We start from the raw sequence: 24,538 nt of genomic DNA, 5'->3' as shown, positions 1-24,538 counted from the left end.
CAACATTTCTAATAGATATAACAGTCTAAAATAAACAGAACTAACACGACGTGTCAAAGATTGGTGCATTTCTTCAAGGCCATGTTGATATTGCTGGGTCTGATGGGATGCATCGCTCTGTTGGATGTGCGTGTAGGGGCGTGGAGAGGGAGAGGTCAGAGGTCAACACACTCCACGCGCCAAACCTTTTTATGTTTCCAAAACGTTGATAAATGAATATACAGATAAAGATTTAAGAGCATGACAAGTTATAAATATTTTGAAAGTTATCAGGTTATGTACATGTTAGGGGTAACAAGTTATAAATATGTCGAGAAATGGAAGGATTACAGCCTATGGAGATGTCTAGAGAAATGGAAGGATTACAGCCTATGGAGATGTCTAGAGAAATGGAAGGATTACAGCCTATGGAGATGTCTAGAGAAATGGAAGGATTACAGCCTATGGAGATGTCTAGAGAAATGGAAGGATTACAGCCTATGGAGATGTCTAGAGAAATGGAAGGATTACAGCCTATGGAGATGTCTAGAGAAATGGAAGGATTACAGCCTATGGAGATGTCTAGAGAAATGGAAGGATTACAGCCTATGGAGATGTCTAGAGAAATGGAAGGATTACAGCCTATGGAGATGTCTAGAGAAATGGAAGGATTACAGCCTATGGAGATGTCTAGAGAAATGGAAGGATTACAGCCTATGGAGATGTCTAGAGAAATGGAAGGATTACAGCCTATGGAGATGTCTAGAGAAATGGAAGGATTACAGCCTATGGAGATGTCTAGAGAAATGGAAGGATTACAGCCTATGGAGATGTCTAGAGAAATGGAAGGATTACAGCCTATGGAGATGTCTAGAGAAATGGAAGGATTACAGCCTATGGAGATGTCTAGAGAAATGGAAGGATTACAGCCTATGGAGATGTCTAGAGAAATGGAAGGATTACAGCCTATGGAGATGTCTAGAGAAATGGAAGGATTACAGCCTATGGAGATGTCTAGAGAAATGGAAGGATTACAGCCTATGGAGATGTCTAGAGAAATGGAAGGATTACAGCCTATGGAGATGTCTAGAGAAATGGAAGGATTACAGCCTATGGAGATGTCTAGAGAAATGGAAGGATTACAGCCTATGGAGATGTCTAGAGAAATGGAAGGATTACAGCCTATGGAGATGTCTAGAGAAATGGAAGGATTACAGCCTATGGAGATGTCTAGAGAAATGGAAGGATTACAGCCTATGGAGATGTCTAGAGAAATGGAAGGATTACAGCCTATGGAGATGTCTAGAGAAATGGAAGGATTACAGCCTATGGAGATGTCTAGAGAAATGGAAGGATTACAGCCTATGGAGATGTCTAGAGAAATGGAAGGATTACAGCCTATGGAGATGTCTAGAGAAATGGAAGGATTACAGCCTATGGAGATGTCTAGAGAAATGGAAGGATTACAGCCTATGGAGATGTCTAGAGAAATGGAAGGATTACAGCCTATGGAGATGTCTAGAGAAATGGAAGGATTACAGCCTATGGAGATGTCTAGAGAAATGGAAGGATTACAGCCTATGGAGATGTCTAGAGAAATGGAAGGATTACAGCCTATGGAGATGTCTAGAGAAATGGAAGGATTACAGCCTATGGAGATGTCTAGAGAAATGGAAGGATTACAGCCTATGGAGATGTCTAGAGAAATGGAAGGATTACAGCCTATGGAGATGTCTAGAGAAATGGAAGGATTACAGCCTATGGAGATGTCTAGAGAAATGGAAGGATTACAGCCTATGGAGATGTCTAGAGAAATGGAAGGATTACAGCCTATGGAGATGTCTAGAGAAATGGAAGGATTACAGCCTATGGAGATGTCTAGAGAAATGGAAGGATTACAGCCTATGGAGATGTCTAGAGAAATGGAAGGATTACAGCCTATGGAGATGTCTAGGAAAATCTAAAGTATAACAAATTATGCCTGGAGATGTCTAGAGAAATCTTAAGTAAAAAAGATTATGGAGATGTCGATTAATATAAAGATATTCACATCAAAAGTGAATCTCTTTCTGTTGAAAAGATTAATCTGTTATGATAGATACGTTTCCTGGGAACTGATATTTTTAAACCTAGAAGGAGAATTTGAGAATACTTACTGGAGTTCCTTTTGTGCCTGGTTCTCCTGGAGGACCGGGTAGGCCCTGAAACAAAAACAGTTGGATATGCTTGTATATATAAAGTTATACATTGTTATAGCTTGATACTAACATTTTTTTTATGAAAGCATACAGTTGAAAACAATATTTGATTTGTAATGACTTCAAAACTTCTTTATAAATTTTTTTTGTACAGACAAATAAAATTATAAAGGATGTAAATATTGAGATGGTTTCACTTAACACAGAGCCTACTGATTGACATTAAAATTTTTTAATTGATTCCCTATGGATAAAAAATAACACATATAGATTGTTATTTTCACATTTGTTGAGTAAATTAAGAAATACAGATGTACATACTTATAGACATACACTTCTATTCAGAAGTTAGTGAATGTTAGATGAAGGCACATGCACATTTGATCACTGGTCAAACTTATGTAGGCCAGTGACTCTTATCATTTAACTAGAAACCAGCAAAAAAAAAAAAAAAATTAGCTCTAAACGTTTTAATGACTCAATTTTTAATACATTTCTTCTTGAACATTTAACTTTCATATTCATTCTTCTATAAAAAAAAATAACCCGCTTTTTTTTGACACATTTTTTTATATGTAAAAGGTATAAATAGCAGATAAAACAATAAAAAATTATAAATGACAGAGGTCAATTATTGGATGGCTACAATTTATTTCCAATGAATGCTGGTGGAAAGCGTTGTTACATATCGTGTGAATAGTAACAGAGAAGCTGAACAAAAAAAAAAAGATAATTTTATGTCTTAAAAAATGTAAGACAAACACAAAAACTGTACACACCAAGAACAGATTGACTGCACACTTAAAGTGTTCTTGATGTAAGGGTATAACTTAAATACAATATTTTTTTATTATTTTTTCCTACTCAGCCACTTTGGTGAAAGGTATTGGATAAAGTACTTGGTAAAAGAAATTTCCTCATCTCCATAAAATTTACTGACGCCCCCCCCCCTTTTTTTTTTCCTTTACACACTTCTCACTTCATGGTGAATCGAGTACTTCGAGTTTATTGTAGCACCGTTTTATAAGGAGGCTTCTTAACAGCAGACGACCTCATACGGAGTTATCTCATCCTAGATCTGTCTATTAAGTCAAGAGTCACTACACTGCATAGCTCACTTTAGATAACCTGTAGGTTTCACATCAGACTGCACGGGGAAGATTATCATGGGTTTGGGACAAAGACTCTTGCTGAATTTAGATCCCACATTAAATTTGGCTGAATTTAGATCCCACATAGACTTTGGTTGAATTTAGATCCCACATAGACTTTGGCTAAATTTAAATCCTACACAGACTGGCTAAATTTTGATCCCACACAGACTTCGGCTGAATTTAGATCCCACATTAAATTTGGCTAAATTTAGATCCCACATTAAATTTGGCTGAATTTAGACCCCACATATACTTTGGATGAATTTAGATCCCACACAGACTTTGGCTAAATTTAGATCCCACACAGACTCTGGCTGAATGCTAAATTATTTAGCTTGATTATTATTATCTGACGTGCAATATTTGTCCTTCAGCTAAAAACCATTGGACAGCAATTGGGCTTCATAACTCGCTTATGTCACGAGTGTTGGTGTTAAGTCGACTGCTTGCTAGAGAATTAATGCGACCAATGTTTTAATATTCAAATCTTTATTTAAACAAATGCATTTCTTTTTGTTCTATTCCACAATATAAAATAGGGAATCTATTAACTGCCCGTAAATCTGCTTTTACTAAAGCTACTACTAACGTAACCACAGATCTATGCCTATCATTTTAATACAACTTCTAGATTGGTGTTACCACCCCATGCATATTCCGCAGAAATCGTTTCTTATGTATTATTAAAGAATAAGAATAATTACTCAAGGTAACCAAGGAGTAGGTTTTAAATACAATGAAATAAATCAATAAAATAACATTTTTGCTTAACCTCTTACAATTCACCGTTCAGAAATATATATTCAGAAGTATATATTCAAATTATTGAAGAATATTTTATTGACCTAGTTCCTGCAACACTATGACTAACCCCCAAGTCAGTAATACCGAACTATACGACTCTTGAACTACAGTCGGGTTCTACAGCGCGTAGAGAGTAACGAAATCTCTCTGCTTGTATTTATACTTCGCCTAAAACACGTCATCAATATTGATTCAGATTTAGCACAGATGAAATCCTAGGGCGTATCAGCACCGGTCAGGCTGGGGAAGAGGGGTGTATAAATATATCATTAATACTGTGCATTGGTTTCTGTTTGTGTCTGGTCCAGTGTTTCCTATTGAAACACACACCCATGAACCAAGTCCTTACAGAGTAGGGAAGTAGACGGGAGACATAGAATCTAAGATAATCAGATCTCATCACTAACAGTGTGTGTGGGGGGGACATAGAATTTGGTAGGCAGACGAATAGAAACATAAATAACAAAACAATGTCAGTAGATTTGGGGTAAAGGTGAAAAATGGTATACCATTGATGATTGTGTACAATGGAATTATATAATAAAATAGATATGTCCTTTCAATGAGCTAAATTTTATGAAATACTAGCTTCATTTCAAATATTTAAATGCAATGAACTAGTAATTTATTTTGAAATATTTGGACGCTAGTAGATGTAAAGTACTTTCCAAACATGCAAAACGTAATGAAATTGTAAAACATTTATTGTTATGAAATATAACAACTTTTCAAACATTGAAGTATAATGAAAATGTTAAATATCTTTTCAAATATCCAAATGTTATGAGTTATTGTAATTTCTTTTCAAATATTATGAAATGCTCATTTCCGTTCAACACTCTATGTTCTAATGACTTCAGGAATCTGATTAGTAACAAGGAAACATACAAAAGCTCAGTGTAAGGGGAAAGAAAAAAATGAAATGTAGTCGAAATATTTTGCTAACAAGTTTGTTGAAGCTCGAAGAATTAAAAATGAAATGTTTACAAGAAAACAATAAATGAAATACACAGAATTCAGAAATATATTTACATCAGCACACTGCATAGAATATGGAATACCTAATATAGCTAATAACTAATACAAATTTAGGGTAATGAGGAACTACGAGGTTACAAGTTATAAGGTTTGAAAGATGTTTAGGAAAAAAACAGTGGCGTGCTGCAAATAGACCAAGGGGACTAACCTCAACATTATATACATGCAATATTTTGTTTTCCAAAAATAACTTTTCTTTGGATAAAGATTCTTCTCAATATTTTCACCAACATTATTTTCTAAAAAAAATGAAATAGTAAAGTTTCTCTTTCGGACTTTGTGCGATCTATAGGTCAGATGATGTACTTCTACTATACTTTTGCTTTTCTAAAAGAGATTTTCTTTTGATAATCGGGTACATTACGCAAAAAGGTACAACCAATTTACAAATATAAAGATAAAATATAGATCTAGTTTAAAACGAAATTAACAATTACCGGGCGCGGGATTGAAATTATAAATTTAGTTTCAAAGATAAAACTTATAAACTTGTATCAAAGGATAATTCATTTTAGCAATATTTAGCAAAAGCAATTTCAGTTTGTCCCATTGAGTCTCAATGACGGCAAGCCACTGCTTAAGAAATAGATAATATGTTAGCTTATATTGAGATGTAGCATGAATCGGTCTTTTAAACAAGCTGTTGGCTGGGTTATAATGGAAGGTGTTGTATAGAAATTGTTATGTACAAAATATACGAAATGTACATGTTTAAAACATAAACTTTAGGAACTCCAGCAGATTCAAACACCACTCCGTCTCATTGTCTAGCCTGATCACATGATCTTATTCCTTGGAAGAATTTCAGATTACAAGATTAATTCTTGGTGAAATCATGCACCCGGTATTGAAGTCACTAGTAGGATTACAATGACTAAAAGAATATGTTGGCCATACGTGAGCCTCAGAGATCTGAGATAAATTAGGGAGAAGCTCTATCTTTTTTTTTGTCATTTCAGATATTGAAAATTTGAACATGACTTGCAACGTGATTTCAATCAACGTGACTTGCAATGTGATTTTGACGTGACTTGCAATGTTATTTTAAAGTGACTTGCAATGTGTTTTGAATAAAAAAAACTAGAAGAAATGAGGTTTTTATAAAATACTTTGTTTTTGAGAATCTTTAAGTTCTAAATAACTAGTGAGTTTCATAAGAAAAAAATTCATTGGCAGGAAAGCAAATGATGAAATATACATGAAATTCATCTATTTCTAAAGGGTTTTGATGAGTAATTGGGCAGTGAGGAGCACGTGGTTATCGTGCAGTGGAGACTAATTCTGAGTTTCTATGTAATCATACATTGGACAAAGGCAAAAGAGCTCAAACATACTGTCAGCTCTACTTCATCTTTATCGACTTGACCAAACAATATAGTTACACAGAAAATATAAATAAGTATTTCGTAGTCCATTTTATATTGATAGGAATAAACATAATATGAGTTACAATCCACTTTACTAACTTTATAAAATAACTTTCTATTTATTTATTAAATCTTGTTACAATTTTTTAGCATTATTTTGATAGTTTCTTATTCTTTCAAAAGCATGGAGAGATTTGAATTATTTCTTAGAATCAAACTTGAAACGGAAGATGAATAGACTTGTCTAAATCAGGCATGGAAAACTCATTAAGGTGTATGGTCTACATAAAAAAACTTACTATGACCTGAAGGGTCGAAATAAAAAATCAGTTGGAAAACATAGCCTACTAGTTTTATGTAAATTATAAACAATACACTAGAATACAATAATTGATTAGTTAGCTAATTTTTGTGTGCTATTTATTTATTTAAAATTACCATAATTACGCATTATTTTCACTGTCTGATGCTTGAAATTGTATCTGGATAAAAGTTTATTTATGTCAGATTGAAGTTCGTTTGCCACAGATTACAACAATCCTGATGACAACTTTCGATCAGATAATCTCGAAAGGTGTTTTTGTAGCTTTCATTATAGAAAAAAAACTGCTCACAGAGATAAGTGATTACAAACATAGCAAAGAATTCTGGCCGCAGTTGTGACAATTTTGTCTTTACCTTGAAGTTTCAAATTCAAGTCTTGCAGGTGACCAGTGGGATCAACTGCAAATGCCAAATCCTGAACACATTCGTCAGTTTGGAAATGTTTAACAGGTTCAACTTTCATGTTCAGAAACAATAAAATTTCCTCACGAAGTGCAAACAATCTCTTTCAATACTTTATGACAGGAGAGCCATAGGACTTCTGTGTAGTAAGGAACACAATCAAATTCGTGTCCAATGTCATTCAGAAACATTGAGAATTGGCGATCTCACGGTCACGAATAAAATTGGAAGCGACTGAAACTGGTCTTAGCACATGTTGGAACTGTACGCATAATGCTTCTTGCTGAATGATGCACTGAAAATGAGCAACTTTAAAATTGCCATCAGTCTCTCTTACTTTTTGCAAGCAGATTTACACCAACACCATTTCTAGCCCCAATCATGGTTGATGCGTCATCTGTTGATACTCTAGCTAGCTTTACCAAAGGTAAAATGAACTGCAATATCACCTCCTGTAATTTCTCAAAAATATTCTCGCTTGTTGTGGTGTTATGCATAGAACAGAGCTCAAGAAGTTTCTCATGTATGTAAAAATTCCTGTGACAGGCCCTGTTACGATTTTTTTTTCAGTACCTATTTAACCTGAAAATTAGTGGTGACTGTGAAAAGCTTAATAGTTTAACATAATTTTGATAATTTTTGAGGTGGCCAAGTGGCCACATGGGAAGAGGCCGCGGCCCGCGAACGCAATGTTTGACATGCCTGGTCTAAATATGTCAATCAAATGTTTGACATAAGCAAAGTTTTACGTTAGGTCTATGTTTTAAAAAATCTTAGAAGGCTGTGCACAATTTTATGTCTAAAACTGTCAGTTCTGTTGAAGTTGAACTCGTTGTGCTCGCATTAACAAACGTCCTTTTTTAGTTTTCAGAATGTATTTTGTAGCATCTAAAAGAAATAAAAAATTATCTGGCTCAAGATTTTGGTTTTAATTACACTGCAGCTCTAATATAAAAAAAGTCTTTGATGTTTGGTTCAGAAACAAACACTTGGACTAAACTTGTAGACGAATGAGCGCATGGTGCATGTCTTCTAGTGACATTTGAAGTTGACACGTCAGTCTACATCGTTCTGAATGATTTGCATGTGATAGTCAAGTGAGACATTTTTGATAGTCTGGTCAAGGTATAGGTCATGTGATTTGATGGCTATGTGTTGGCCGAAGCGGAACCTTATTGCAAATGGTAATGAAATTAGAAACACAGGCAACACTAGGCAGCAGAGGGTGTCCATGGACACAAAAGACAACACTGTATTTCTGGGTTTTATGTTTGTCTTGTTTCTTTCTCTTATATTTCTTGGTGTTCTTTGTTTTTGTGTGCTATATTTGTTTGTGTTATGTTTCTTTGTGTTTTGTTTCCTTGAGCTATGTTTTTTTGTGTGCCATATGCATCATGGGCCATATTTTTCATAGGCCATATTTTTCATAATCGTGACAGGTGGCTTCCAGTGATCACAAAAAGCAGTTTCCCCTGTGTTCTGGATCTATGGACATTGTACGTGAGAGACCTAAACATACAAGTGTCGGATAGTTGTTAAAGAGTAAGTATACTTGGAAGTAGTCCAAACTACTAATATAGACAGAAACCTGAAAATACTGAAAGAGGTTCAGGTATTTTTTGTTTGTTTCTAATGTACGTTCATAAAAGTAAAGGAATACAAAAGATAGACATCTATTATTGGTGCAAATATCTTTCAACTTTGGAAAGATGCACTCAACTTTAGTGCAGACATTTGCTTTTTGGTCTAAAACAAAAGCCAAACAATAAAGTAACAAACAAACTACCATACATAAAAACTAATACACACACACACATGCTCAAATCAAACCCATGACACTGCAAGTTTTTGTAGAAAAAAAACAACAAAAAAACTATACAGCTATGCATTCAAAATGTCTTGCTAGTTATTCTGGGATTTCCCGACGAAAAAGAAACCGTGCTCAAAATCTATTTCCAATGCTGGAGAGTTAGGGGAAAGTAATTTACGAGACAGAAAGAGAGGAAGTTGTTTGAAATATTGGATTACTGGCCCATGCTTGCGAGTGTGTATTTATTCGGGTGTCAGTGTTAATGGCTGTGTGTATGTGTGTGTGGCTGTGCCTATATGTGTGTGAGTCTAAATAAATACAGAAAACTGACTTGCTTTAACTGTTTTATATTTTGTGCTCTAGGTACCTGACCGTACAGATGTATTTACTGACTAAATATTAGTGTCTGTTTACGTTGCAGACAGTTTTGTTTCAAGGAATTGTTTCTACATCTGGAGTTTCCCGCTGGAGAAATCACTGACAACAGATGAACTAATATTGATGTTTTTTTTTTGGTAGTAGCTAGTAAGTGTATGCGTCTTTGTGTGTCTTGTTATTACATATAACATAACATAATGTAGCGTCTCTCGTGCCTCGTTCAGATATTACTTAGTACAATGCTTACACCAACTCTGTCTGCATGGTACTTTTTGTCTTTCTTATTTCCCATTCTAGGATCAAGTTAAAACTTAGCACAATTGTGCATTGAACCTGACATGAATCAATCAATACAAATTAAACAATTCGTTAATTAATTGTTGGTGATCAATTATTTTGTTTGATTTCGAAATAGGGGGAATAGATGCACTTAATGAGAGATAAGGGTATATATATATGGCTTTAGTCCCCTTATTACGTTTTGACACGTTTTTCTCCTACTCCCCATTCTCGGATCATAATTATTCATAGTCGATAACAATACACGAATCAATAAAAAAAATAACCCATTACTTAATCATTTAGTACTAATTAAATTAATTGTTTTATATAACAGAATGGGAGCTAAACACTATTATCTTCAGATAAATGGAAGTAATTAGAATTCTTTTTTTCTATAGCTTGCTTTCCTTTTTTGCTCAACATTTTCTTGAGAGCTTCAACTGTCCTTCAATCAAAGTGTATCTAGGTGAAAAAGTTTAGGTTTGTTTGTTTCATTGTTAAATGACGCATGCTTAGCTTTTTATTTGTATTGTAAGTATTCCTATAGTTTGATCTAAGCATAGCTATCTCGACCCAAACATCCTAAAGCTAGTCCTAATATTTTCTTAGTTTGTAGGCCAATAGCCTTGTTCTAAATGAAAAAAACAACTTTACCCTATAAAAAAGCTTCGCCTATTAGGATATTTTTTTTTAAAACCCATAAAAACTGATACAATAAACTCGCCATACGAAGTTTGTATAAATAAGTCTCTCTCTCTCTCTCTCATCCCAACAATATTAACATTAATAAGAAGTTATGAACATTTTAAGATACATTCCCCATCTGCTTTAAGACATTTAAACAAGGACACAGAATAACGTGCTTTGGTCCAAGACTAAACTTAACTTCAGATGTCAAGAATATTTTAAAAATAAATATTAGATCATACTGCAAGTAGTGCAGGTACTTTGATTGACCTGGTCAGGAGAAACATTTGATTACTTTGGGGGAGGGGAAGGGGGCTTCTTTCACTAAGTACACTACGTTGAGAGTATTACAAAAAGGCAAAGAATTCATTCTCAGAACGTCTTGAATGCAGAACGTCTCAGGGTAGCCACAGAGACACTGGCAAACATTCTTCATGCCAACTACACAGAGCTGTTTGTGCAATGATAGACTGGGGCCAAGGGAGAGCAGAGAGGACATTGTTTTCTTAACAGCAATGAACTTTAAACTTCAAAACTTTAGTTCTAAAATTTCTTTGTACAGAACAAGAAAACAAATCTATGAGAAATGAAGCCCAGACTCGGTTTGGGGCTTTTCTTTAATATTTAACTGGTGTGTGTGAGTGTGTGTGGCAGTAAGTAAGGGTTCATGAACTTGTGTATGAGTTTATATATGACTGTAAAAAATATGAGAGTGCGCGACATTACTGAGTGAGAATCAGTGGCGTAGCATATAAGGCCCATGATGAAGAGGCCCGCACGGGCAGTTACAAAAATCTAAACAAAAGGTGTTAACTGTAAGGATTTAAATGCATAATATTCTTCATTATTTTTTTCTTAGCATTCATCTTTTTGGTATATTATATTTCGAACATAAAAAGATTATTAAAAAGTCCAAATCACCAAATTAGTTTTGAGGCAAAGTCTGTCATGTTACGTTCTCTGGTATGATGTATTTTATTGTATATAGGCCTACTTCAGATCTGACGTGCAAATTTAAAGAACTTCTGAAACAATAACAAAACAAGCAAAAAAACTAATTTTAGCGTCCCGAAACAAAGTCACATAGGACTATCTGTTGGGCAATGGAGGTTTTACCAGAAAGATAAGAAGATCTAACTTAAGTCTTCTCTATAGTTGCTGAAATCAATCTAGAAATAAGAAATATTGATATCATCAATTTCTGGTATTATTTGTTGATGTTGAGATGCTCAGAAAATGAATACATTAAATAATCATTTCTGAGATTTCATATCTGAGAGTAGAATAAGTTTCTAGACTTGGTTCAACACACATATACATCTAGCAATAACTCTATTAGTGTATATTCTTAACAAGGTCGATCAGGATCTAGTCATTATACAAATACTATTCTAGCCAACATGACAATCTCTAGAACCTAGACACACAAGATCAAGATCTATAGTTCTATTAAATATATTCTAAAAAAAAAGAAAGCCAAGCAGGATCAATCCTAAATGAAATGATACTGTTACTTCTAAAAGTTAGTACCAGTATAGGAATGTCTTTTTTAAAAATATGTTGTTCTTCTTCAACCAGGGTCCACCAGTCCCTTGCTACGCCACTGGTGAGATTATCTACCTAGATGCACATAATTAGAATTGTGTTTTACATTACAGAGAATGTTTACGTGTGTGTCTGAGACAGTGTCTGTGTGAATGAAGGTGTGTGTGAGAGAGACAGTGTCTCTGTGTGAATGAAGGTGTGTGTGAGGGAAAGTCTCTGTGTCAATGAGAGTGTGTGTGAGAGACACAGTCTCTGTGTCAAAGAGAGTGTGTGTGAGATCGAGAAAAATGTTACAAATATACTTTTTTATATATTGCTGGTTGTATTATTTATCATTTATAATAAATACTTATAAATGTAAAGGAATCCAGCAATGTGAACTTAGTTGCAAAATACTTTTTTTAAAGCATAGAGAAAGAAAGAAGTCCTAGCACATTACTAAGTCCAAGCACAGAGAAAGAAAGAAGTCCTAGCACATTGCTAAGTCCAAGCACAGAGAAAGAAAGAAGTCCTAGCACATTGCTAAGTCCAAGCACAGAGAAAGAAAGAAGTCCTAGCACATTGCTAAGCCCAAGCACAGAGAAAGAAAGAAGTCCTAGCACATTGCTAAGCCCAAGCACAGAGAAAGAAAGAAGTCCTAGCACATTGCTAAGCCCAAGCACAGAGAAAGAAAGAAGTCCTAGCACATTGCTAAGCCCAAGCACAGAGAAAGAAAGAAGTCCTAGCACATTGCTAAGCCCAAGCACAGAGAAAGAAAGAAGTCCTAGCACATTGCTAAGCCCAAGCACAGAGAAAGAAAGAAGTCCTAGCACATTGCTAAGCCCAAGCACAGAGAAAGAAAAGAGTCCTAGCACATTGCTAAGTCCAAGCACAGAGAAAGAAAGAAGTCCTAGCACATTGCTAAGTCCAAGCACAGAGAAAGAAAGAAGTCCTAGCACATTGCTAAGCCCAAGCACAGAGAAAGAAAGAAGTCCTAGCACATTGCTAAGTCCAAGCACAGAGAAAGAAAGAAGTCCTAGCACATTGCTAAGTCCAAGCACAGAGAAAGAAAGAAGTCCTAGCACATTGCTAAGTCCAAGCACAGAGAAAGAAAGAAGTCCTAGCACATTGCTAAGTCCAAGCACAGAGAAAGAAAGAAGTCCTAGCACATTGCTAAGTCCAAGCACAGAGAAAGAAAGAAGTCCTAGCACATTGCTAAGTCCAAGCACAGAGAAAGAAAGAAGTCCTAGCACATTGCTAAGTCCAAGCACAGAGAAAGAAAGAAGTCCTAGCACATTGCTAAGTCCAAGCACAGAGAAAGAAAGAAGTCCTAGCACATTGCTAAGTCCAAGCACAGAGAAAGAAAGAAGTCCTAGCACATTGCTAAGTCCAAGCACAGAGAAAGAAAGAAGTCCTAGCACATTGCTAAGTCCAAGACGTTGCATAGGATTAGTTTAGGATGTTGCACATCAGTTGAAACACCGACGTTAAAAAAAGGTTTCCGTTTCGCTTCTCCCAGACCATGTGTCACCATGGTTACCAAATGTGACTAAATTACAAACATTTGCCAACTGAAAAACAATAGACCGACACGATGAGCTACTGGAAACACGTCCAGGAAAAAAAAATCTAGTTTAAAACTTTTTTTTTCATTCCAGATGCTGTCGGCCTTGACCTCTAGCAGAAGGGAAAAATGTTCACTTGGAATTGCATCGCTGGCATGTTTCAATACAGAGTTTATAAATGTCTAATAAGAAACTGTGCAGCATTTTATGCCCTGACATTATAGCAAGGAAAAGAAAAACTATGATCTATGTTGTTTTTTTTATGATATCGTCATGTTTCTATTTCAAATCAAATTTCAGAAATGTCTTTGAAAAATGTATCGATAATGTCAAATTTCGAGATTGGGAATTTTAAACTAAAATGTCAAATTTCGAAATTTGGTATTTTGAACTAAAATGTTCGTACTTCATATATCAAAAAAAAAAAAAAGGAAATCTCAATCCGAAATGTTCCACCAGGAAGTTTAAGTCAGAAACAAAGAACTTTCTGGTTGTATTGTATTTTAGTTTCTCAATGGACAGGTCGAATTGATTTTAAAAAGAGAGAGATAGTGAGAGACTGCTTCACAAAAGAGAGAGTGAGAGACTGCTTCACAAAAGAGAGATAGTGAGACTGCTTCACAAAAGAGAGATAGTGAGACTGCTTCACAAAAGAGAGATAGTGAGACTGCTTCACAAAAGAGAGATAGTGAGACTGCTTCACAAAAGAAGATTTCTAAATTTAAATCTTTGTTATAAAGAAAGGAAAAAATAATTTTGAAATCCTTCAAAGTTTCTGAAGGCTTTTGTTTAAGAACGAGGCAGTAAGTTCACAATGAGGCAGTAAGTTCACAACGAGGCAGTAAGTTCACAACGCATTTCACGGAAAAGATGTCCCTCCCCCCTCCCCCCGTCCGCCCACTTGCCATTTAAATGTTTAATTGGAGTCAATATAAATTGAAATGGTTTTCCATCTCTGTCACATTTGGAGGTGAAATTAGAAACTATGTGTTTTTTTTATTATTTCGCCTCGTCAACAAGGTCTAAAAAAAAAAGAAACTATTTGAAAATGTAGTAAGCAATATTTTGTTCGTGGTGTCAAGGCAAGATTAAAACAGACTTACGTTTAACCAGCTAGTGCCTGTCAACTGTCAATCACAGATTCGTGTTTCAATTTAATTATAAAGTGGCAATCTATCTAACATACGTTCATATGATTACCACTATGTCTAGCTAAGATCTAGACTTGAAACTTGTATGTACACAGTGTACAATTAAAGTTTTAAAGCACTGTTAGATTGCATGTACATTATATGCACTAGAATGAAGAATTAACAATTATACATTTGGATAAAGTAGTAAAATATGAATTCTGAGTTCTAGTGACGCCTAGACTGGACCCTTATGAGTTCTAGTGACGCCTAGACTGGACCCTTATGAGTTCTAGTGACCCCTAGACTGGACCCTTATGAGTTCTAGTGACCCCTAGACTGGACCCTTATGAGTTCTAGTGACGCCTAGACTGGACCCTTATGAGTTCTAGTGAAGCCTAGACTGGACCCTTATGAGTTCTAGTGAAGCCTAGACTGGACCCTTATGAGTTCTAGTGACGCCTAGACTGGACCCTTATGAGTTCTAGTGAAGCCTAGACTGGACCCTTATGAGTTCTAGCGACGCCTAGACTGGACCCTTATGAGTTCTAGTGACCCCTAGACTGGACCCTTATGAGTTCTAGTGACGCCTAGACTGGACCCTTATGAGTTCTAGTGACGCCTAGACTGGACCCTTATGAGTTCTAGTGACCCCTAGACTGGACCCTTATGAGTTCTAGTGACGCCTAGACTGGACCCTTATGAGTTCTAGTGACCCCTAGACTGACCCTTATGAGTTCTAATGACTCCTAGACTGACCCTTATGAGTTCTAGTGACGCCTAGACTGACCCTTATGAGTTGTAGTGACCCCTAGACTGCATATCAACTCTTTGTAAATGTTGTTGCTTGGAATCGGATTACAGAAATATTTTTTTTTACTTGAAGGTTGCAGGTTTTGTTCATTGAGAGATGGGCTTGTACATGGATTATCTTTGCTTTACTTGAAGGTTGCAGGTTTTGTTCATTGAGAGATAGACTAGTACATGGATTATCTTTGCTTTACTTGAAGGTTGCAGGTTTTGTTCATTGAGAGATGGGCTTGTACATGGATTATCTTTGCTTTACTTGAAGGTTGCAGGTTTTGTTCATTGAGAGATGGGCTTGTACATGGATTATCTTTGCTTTACTTGAAGGTTGCAGGTTTTGTTCATTGAGAGATGGGCTTGTACATGGATTATCTTTGCTTTACTTGAAGGTTGCAGGTTTTGTTCATTGAGAGATAGACTAGTACATGGATTATCTTTGCTTTACTTGAAGGTTGCAGGTTTTGTTCATTGAGAGATAGACTAGTACATGGATTATCTTTGCTTTCAAATACATATTTAGTGCTAAGTCTGAATTTTCGTGTTGTCTGTGTGTGTGAAATTGTCTGATGACTTTGGAACGAAATGTCAAAGGTTTGTATAAATCTGTGTGCAGGCGTGTGAGTGCGGGACCCTCGATGTAGGGACCACAAATCATTAAATCCTGCCTATAGATTGAAGAATGCAAATGTAAACTAGTTTTAAAAATGTGCATAGAAAACAAAAACACATAGCGTTGCTGGTTTGAAATAAATATTAGGTGCAAATGTCTTTCAACGCCCACGAATTATTTGATTAATGATGCGCCAGTCTGGACTGCGTAGTCATTCAGTTACCTTGACTTATAATAAATGTGTAAAGTAATAACGTGACCATTGGTTGCTATGGTTATCAATTTCTACAGTTGTAGTCAACCATTTTGAAAGTTGAGGTTATTTTGTTTCCTACAGTTGTAATCAACCATTATGAAAGTTGAGGTTATTTTGTTTCCTACAGTTGGCTTGGAAACATAAGAAACGTGCATGAGGGCGAGATAAAGAAAGGGGAGGTAATTGTTTCAGGGGACAGCATCAGTGTAAAAGAAAAGATAATCTACAGTTTTTTCTATTTATAATTGGATCTAGATAGAAATGCAGGAGAAAAAGTGGAAAACGTAACTTCATTAAAATAAAACTGGTTTGTCTACAATTCTACATTGCTTGCAGTTTATAGTGACGTAGATTTTAGGAGATGCATGACGGATATAAAAATAGTTGTTTATGTGGGTGTGTTCGCCTATAGGTAGAATCAACCAAACAAATAGAAAAAAATATATTTGAAAAGAAATGAAACTAAATAGTATAGTCTGTGCCATGGCTCATTCACTATAGCTTTTTGTGGTGCTTTAAAAACGAAAAAAATTCAAACAAAATCTATTGTGAAATAACAGAATAGGGTCATGTGAAGGGACGCTATTTGGGTGCTGTCAGGCAATACATATGAGAGGGAGCAGTACTTGCAGCTGCTGGACAATGACTGTGCCGTTTACCCCTGTACCGGTGTTGGTGCTGACCACAGCTGGTGCTCCGGGAGGTCCAGGTGTTCCCTGTCCAGAGAAAAATGAATTTAATGTTATACAATTATAGTGATATTAGGTATTTAATAATTATTTGTTACAAATGATTAAGAAAATTATTTTGTAATATTTGAGATACATTTGAAATTTAAGTCTTTGTTTTTTCAGATCACGAACATCCAATAGAAGAGATTTGTAAAAGCTTGAAAAGTTGAGTGATAGTGAGAGGATAAAAACACTTCTGGATTTGAGATCAAACCTCTGTTTCAAATATTCAAATAGATTGAACACCTGTGTACCTCCTCATTTTGCAGCCTATTTTGTTCTATTGTCAAGATACCAAGTAATTTGTTCATTACAACATGTTCCCTCCAATGATTGTCTCATGCCATAGAATGGACGTTTGAGACTAGGAAGTAAACTATCAGAATAACTAACACAATATTCAAAGGAGTGTCTAGTTGAAACATATATTAAAAACAATGTCACAATATTTAAAACGTAATTAGCTTGCCATGACATTACTACGAGAAAATAGCGGATAACCACGAACTGGGTATTGAATCTTGTTTTTGAAAATGTTTGAAAATATGAATTGCCTTTACGGATATTCCGTCGTTGCGCCGCTACAGTATCTTTTTAATACACAGATGCAAATATAATTTACTTTAAAAAAAAATAGGTCTATATGTATCTGCATAAAACATGCTTATTGATTTGAAAAAAAAAATGGTTTGCTCTTAAAATAAATATTATGATTAAAAAAACTGAATTTCTAATAACGTTTTAATTTTTAAGATCTAATTTCAAAATATTAAGTTGTGAGCCGGCACTAAAACAATAGCTGTTTTCTCAACACCTTAATGTTTGAAATTTCAACCGATCTTATACTATTGTATCAAAGAGAGAGATCTTAAAGGGGAGAGCTCATACAATTGTTGAATAGTTGGAATGTCTATTAGACTTAATTGCCATTCGTGTTCCAAGTAGTTTAGATAACAAAGCACTAATTGACAAGATTAATAATTTTATCACCAAATTAAATAAGCAATTAAGTTTAAAAAATATCTTTGGAACCATCTTCATTATTTTTTTAGAGACTGAAAATCCAATGCAGTTTAAATAGACATGTGATTTGATTGGCTGTATAAAAGACAATTGATAGTTGATTTGATTGGATGTGATAGTTTCACGTTATATCACAAAGGGAGACAAGAATGAGAATGCTAAGTGCGATTGCCCAACTCCAAAGACATAATGACATTTAATCTAAACTAAATCTGATTAAAATGCCACTGAGGGGAAGCTTAAAGTTAGACATGTAATTATCAGAAAATTAATCAAATGTAAGATATTTGCAGTGACGCATCAGACCTTCTCTTTTTGATACCCAGCCAGCTGAAGCCAGGAGCACAAGTAATCAAGATAGCATAAACTAGATAAAGATGAAATTAAGAAAGAGACTAGATAGATCAAACGGTTCAGCCTTGATCTGCAGGGAGCTAGGAATTAAACCTCTGTTAACTTTTTTTTTCAAACAAAACACCCAGACATGTAAGTGGATGTGAGGTTGGTTTTCACGTCGCAGTGATTCTAGAGTTTGATCTAGTAACACTAACTCTCCAGCCTTACACGCGACTCATGAAAAGATGAAATGCAGACCCTGCATTATGTCTAGCATAAAACCCACAAGGTCAGTTTCCTGTTTTTTTTTTAATGTATGTTGAATTTGAATTTGAAAGCGTTTCAATTGAATGCATTGATAAACAATTAGTTTTCCAAATGGACAAGTTTTTGTCTTGCTTTTCTCATTGTCAAATGATTCGATTGTGTGACTGTTATCTATGAGATCTTTCAGCACGTCAGAACACAAGCTGCTTCCAATAATCCTTACCGGATCTCCTTTGTCACCTTTGAACCCTGACTCTCCTTTAGATCCCTTGATGCCCTGAAAATGAAAACATGAGGAGATGGAATAATTTCTATCACACGAGCCTTAGAAGACTGAGCTCAAGTTTTAATATGGATTCAATATTTCATTCAATTATTTGTACACATGAGTTCCCAGTATCAATCTAAAGAGTTTATTCAAAATTGATAAAACAAAATCAGACCTAAGTTACTATAATATTTTCTATTGACTTCTTTGTCGTAGCCAACTGACTGATCAGTAATTCATGCTCTGAAGGACTCTGCACACCAGAAACAAAATACATTGACCTTGGAATCTATAAACAAGAACTCGACACAGTGACACAGTGTAAGTAACCTGATTGGCTAATACATTTGCTTGAAATCTTTTAACTGGTTTATCCACGCACATTTTGTTATTATATATGTACATATAGGTACGAGTGTGTGTGCAGGGCCGGATATAAACTAGATAAGGCCCTAAGCAATTGGAGATATACGACCTCATATAATTAACATAAAGCAATTTTTCGTTTGTTTTTTCTTCAAAAAGATTGAAAATATCCCTGAAACTATTTTTTGGGGTTGGGGCCCTAAATTCTAGCTTATTGTGCCTCTAGTTAAATCCAGCAGTGTATGTGTGTAAAATCAGATTTACCTGTATGCCAGGATTGCCTGTGGGTCCAGTAGGGCCAACTACACCTTGGATACCCTGTAAGTATTAAACATTTAATTCTAAAACACAAACCATTTCATCATAAAATAGAGATATATCTAGATCTATGTAGAGATAGACAAAGATCTATGTAGACATTGACAAAGATCTATAGAATTGTAGAACACTGAAAGTGTAAGACTCTGACTCCCATTCGACCTGACCTACATTAGTTTTGCTTGATCGTGTCAATAAAGTAAGACAAGGAGAAGCTATTCACTTACTGGTTCTCCTTTTTCACCAGGTGCTCCTCGTCTGCCAGCCTGACCTTCCTGACCCTGGTTTGGAAAAAAAAGTGTAGGCTAAATAAATCAAGTATTTCACTTTTTTTTTGTTTCTGTGTGTCGACTATTATAGCCTCCAACATTAACAAGAATGAACGACAAACGCCAGAAGCATGCTGACATTGTACAACTCGCGCCAAGTTTATTGGCTAAATACAAACGCTGCTTTCTCTTTAATGTTTCATATTTGATATAGCTGATAACCTTTATCTTTATTGCCAGTTCATTTTGTGTCTAACCTAATTAATTTTTTTTTAATTTTCTAGTTGAAAGGCGTGTCTATTCCACAAATCAACTGATACAAGACGGTCAAGGTCAAATACCATCTTGCTCAATAGGCTACACATTATTTCCGTTGTTCTATCTTCTGGTGTGTATACTTGGTGCAAGAATCTTGATTCACTTTAGTGTTGGAAGAAGTTTATGGTTCAATGGTCCTTCATTCTATAAATAGTTATGCTCTTAAAGTAAAGATATAAATTGTATATAATTTGTATTCTAAATGTTATAGAACCTAAGACATTTAAATGTCCTAGAGGCTAAAGATGTCCAAGTATCAAAGAGTCTAGTGATTTCAATGGCTCCAAAAGTCTAATTACTTACTGGGGAGCCATCCTTTCCAGGTTTACCAGTGGTACCTGTCTCTCCCCTCTCTCCCTGGAAACAGAACAAGAAAAATGTAAAAAAAACTCCTTTGAAAGAACAAAAACAAAGCGTGTCTTAGAGGTGAACACTTATAACTATATCACTGAAGAATGAAGAAGTTATTTCCCTTTGTTATATCAAACAAAATAATTAATTATCAATAACTAATGGACTAATTGGTTATTTTTTTATATTGATTCATGTTTTGTTAGGTACAAGAAATAGTTGTTTAAAGTTTCAACGTGACCCAAGATTGGGTGTAGGAGAATTAACGTGTACAACTATCTAAGGTGAGAAAGCACGACATATTTAACCATATCTGTAAATACTAAAGGTTAATTTCCCTGTTGGTATCAAACACAATCATTAAAAGCAGTAATTTATTAAGTAATTGGTTAATTTGTTTCAATGATTCATGTATTGTCTACCCTAGTTAACAATTGTGCAAAGTTTCAACTTGATCCAAGTATGGGTGTTGGAGAAAAAACGTATTCAAACTTTTTTAACCAGACAGACAGACAGACTGACTTATTTGTTGATATGTGCTTTGTAAAAAGATTAAACGACTTAACACATTTTTAATGAATCAATACTTGAAAAGAAAATTCCATTGTGACTTTAGACTTGACATCAAAACATGTGTCCTACTAAAATAAAACAAGCCTCTATTGACTAATCAACTGCTGTGCAAGTGCAGAGATCTACGAATGTTGTAGCTACTTCAATAAAAAAAAAGAATTTTCATTTACAGAGCACCGGTAAAAATAAAATAGAAAACTCACAAACCTTATTTCCTTGTAGACCTCTTTCACCAGGTTCGCCCTTTTGTCCCTAAACAAAGGTGTGAATTATTAAAAAACAACGAATGATTAGAAAATATTAGTACAACTGTAGTTACTGTTAAGTCAAATAAAACTAAATTAATTGCTAGCCCTGTGTAATTCAAAATTTTCAAAACAATTACCTTTGGTCCAATAGGACCGGCTACTCCTGGTAAGCCCATAGGACCTGGTGGACCCTGTGGGTAGAACAATTCTTGAGTTGACAAAAGTCAAATGAAAAGTAACATCAAAACATAGTTTGGAGTTTTGTTGTTTTGACTGTCCAAAACAATCCCCTGACTATAACTTACTGAAAGTAGTTGTTCAAATGTCAATGATGACATTGAGAAACAATTGGAACTGAATATTACTTAACATGAACTTAGTGAACCACTTACTTGTACTAACGACTTAACATGAACTTAGTGAAACACTTACTTGTACTAACGACTTAACATGAACTTAGTGAAACACTTACTTGTACTAACGACTTAACATGAACTTAGTGAAACACTTACTTGTACTAACGACTTAACATGAACTTAGTGAAACACTTACTTGTACTAACGACTTAACATGAACTTAGTGAAACACTTACTTGTACTAACGACTTAACATGAACTTAGTGAAACACTTACTTGTACTAACGACTTAACATGAACTTAGTGAAACACTTACTTGTACTAACGACTTAACATGAACTTAGTGAAACACTTACTTGTACTAACGACTTAACATGAACTTAGTGAAACACTTACTTGTACTAACGACTTAACATCAACTTAGTGAACCACTTACTTGTACTAACGACTTAACATGAACTTAGTGAACCACTTACTTGTACTTGGGGGATGCGGTTATCATCAATGTCCCCTCGTCCTGGTGTTCCCTAGGACAATACAAAAGTAGAATAGTGTAGTGAATTATTGGCATACATCTCATGTAAAAACAAAACAGTCTTGTTACAAATTTTTTTTTATCTCTACACTAGTTAAAAAACTTACTTGCGGGCCTGCTGGGCCAGGTGGTCCTGGAGGTCCGGGAGGTCCTTGAGATCCCACTCTGCCGTCTGTGCCCTGGGATAGAAAAATTCATAGTTTAAAGACATTTATGGACATATTAATTAATATAAGACTCGCAGAGTCCCCATTGGACAGCTTAATTTAGAGAGCACAATGAGAAGTTTATTTAAAAATCACGTTTTCATCAGTCCTTATGTTGTGAAGAAAGGAGAGATAGGTACAAGTATATATGATGCATTGATTTGTTTAACTACACTAAAGAAGGCTTAAGAAAGGAAAGTCTGTAATTGAAAATAAATGCTGTTTATGTATTTATGCGCATTTAACAAACCTTTATTTTCCATATTCTAAAGCATAAAATAAAACTTAACGCATTACCTCGTGGTTGTGCGGATATTCCGCATATGTACTAAAAGTATAAAAGTATATAATATCCAGAGACTCAAGCTCAAAATCATTGTGATCACAGATTGTAGCCCAAACTATATGACCAACCTTACAAATAATAATTGCTTCTCTGTACTTGTTAGAGAATCTTTTCTAACTTCCAATAAATGATGTTCCTAACATTTGGTCTGGAATTTACTGTTTATTTTATGAAATAGATAAACTACAATGACTTACAGAAGAGCCTTTAGGACCAGAGGGACCCCTGTCTCCTTTTTCACCCTGGAAATACAACAACGTCATCAAAATAAGATTACGTCATGCAGGTCAATAACTTTATAGCCATCAAACAAACTATAGGACTGAGTTCTTTACTTACTGGAATTCCAGGTGGACCAACTGTACCAGGCAAGCCACGAATTCCCTGGATCAATTGAAAAAAAAAATTGTATATTAATTTTTGTATGAAAAGCCATAGAATATATCAAATTAAAATATTAAGGTATTCACAATAACATAACGATATTACTTGAAGCAGCGGCTTAGCTAGGGATTTGCGGGCCCGAGGGGCTTGACCTCTTTAGGGGTCCCCTCATTTTGACTTTCGACATCATGACATGAAATTATGTACTTATTTAATATGTAAGTCTAAATTCAATTTGGTACAATGTATCAGTAAAATTAATACAAAATAATCACCAGGACCCATTGAATGAATAATACAGTTGTTTATTTGGGAGAAATCTCAATTCTATACTTGTACTTTGTGAGAAACAGCAATTAACCCACTATAATTATAATGAAACAAACTCTATATACCAAGTTACTCCCTGAGAGTTACCCCGGACGGAAAGAGTTAATCTGTGAGAAATACATGCAACAGGGTCATTTACCTTCATACCAACGTGAATCGCAAGATTACATGAATACATGGCGGTGGCGTAATATTTAGTGTCATAAAAAAATTAGGACACTTATTTGAGGGACTCCTCAAGTGGGCTCCGGTGAAGCAGATATCGTGGAATATATAACTATAACGACCGCGCCCTCAGGAGAAATTGCTTTGTTGTCTTTTGTGTTATGTATAAGGTATGAATGTAATTACATTGTTACTGAAAAAAAAAATTTTACTGACCTGTTCACCCTGTGGACCTCGTGGACCCACGGCACCTGGTGTTCCGGCATCTCCCTTGATCTGGTAGGCACAAATATTACATGAAATATATACTTTAAGTAGGTTTGTTGTGACACTTTAGAACAATGTATTTTTACCTCCTTTGATGTATTTGAACCTACACACTAAATATGCATACACACATGCACTCATACGTACACATACAATCTTTGGTTCATCAAACAAAACCGTAGTTAGGTTAAGTCGTTCATCGAATCAAATTAATTCTAGTTGCAATAGACAAAATAAAACTCGAAATAAATTATCACCAAAACTCTACTCTACAATGCTACATAAACCGAAGGCCTACCCAGGAACACCTGGACAACAAATGACTGGAGTTGACTGGGTCGATGTCACGTGATCTAATTTATTAACGTAAGCAGCAGCTCTAGCGTAGATTGGGAAAAGAAATGGGTTGTTGAGTGACTTGATCAGTAGCAGTTGCTAGCCTGGTGATGACCAGTTTAACTCAGACAAGCTAATTTTTTGGAACCACTGAGTGATCTAGAACCACCAGATGTGATAATGACAATGTCAGAGGTTTTTTTTTATTAAACGTGTCAATGGTATATGTT

At 35.2% G+C, this 24,538-nt stretch overlaps 1 protein-coding gene across 1 annotated transcript in view; it reads right to left on the bottom strand.

Moving 5' to 3' along the window:
* LOC106060279 (collagen alpha-1(IX) chain-like) overlaps positions 1-24,538 on the bottom strand; it is a 159,667-nt gene that overhangs the window by 78,592 nt on the left and 56,537 nt on the right. Inside the window, exons 15-27 of the mRNA XM_056030301.1 lie at positions 23,922-23,981; positions 23,166-23,210; positions 23,024-23,068; positions 22,382-22,453; positions 22,216-22,266; positions 21,521-21,574; positions 21,343-21,387; positions 20,515-20,568; positions 19,852-19,905; positions 19,571-19,624; positions 18,896-18,949; positions 16,942-17,031; positions 2,136-2,180 (exon numbers count right to left, since the gene is read on the bottom strand). Of these exons, the coding sequence (XP_055886276.1) occupies positions 2,136-2,180; positions 16,942-17,031; positions 18,896-18,949; positions 19,571-19,624; positions 19,852-19,905; positions 20,515-20,568; positions 21,343-21,387; positions 21,521-21,574; positions 22,216-22,266; positions 22,382-22,453; positions 23,024-23,068; positions 23,166-23,210; positions 23,922-23,981 (723 nt within the window). The remainder of the gene's footprint in view (positions 1-2,135; positions 2,181-16,941; positions 17,032-18,895; positions 18,950-19,570; positions 19,625-19,851; positions 19,906-20,514; positions 20,569-21,342; positions 21,388-21,520; positions 21,575-22,215; positions 22,267-22,381; positions 22,454-23,023; positions 23,069-23,165; positions 23,211-23,921; positions 23,982-24,538) is intronic.

The sequence above is a fragment of the Biomphalaria glabrata genome, chromosome 5 (genome assembly GCF_947242115.1).
Source record: "Biomphalaria glabrata chromosome 5, xgBioGlab47.1, whole genome shotgun sequence".
NCBI lineage: Eukaryota > Metazoa > Mollusca > Gastropoda > Planorbidae > Biomphalaria > Biomphalaria glabrata.
The sequence above is the reverse complement of the archived record's forward strand: the minus strand, read 5'-3'. Positions and strand labels throughout refer to the sequence as shown.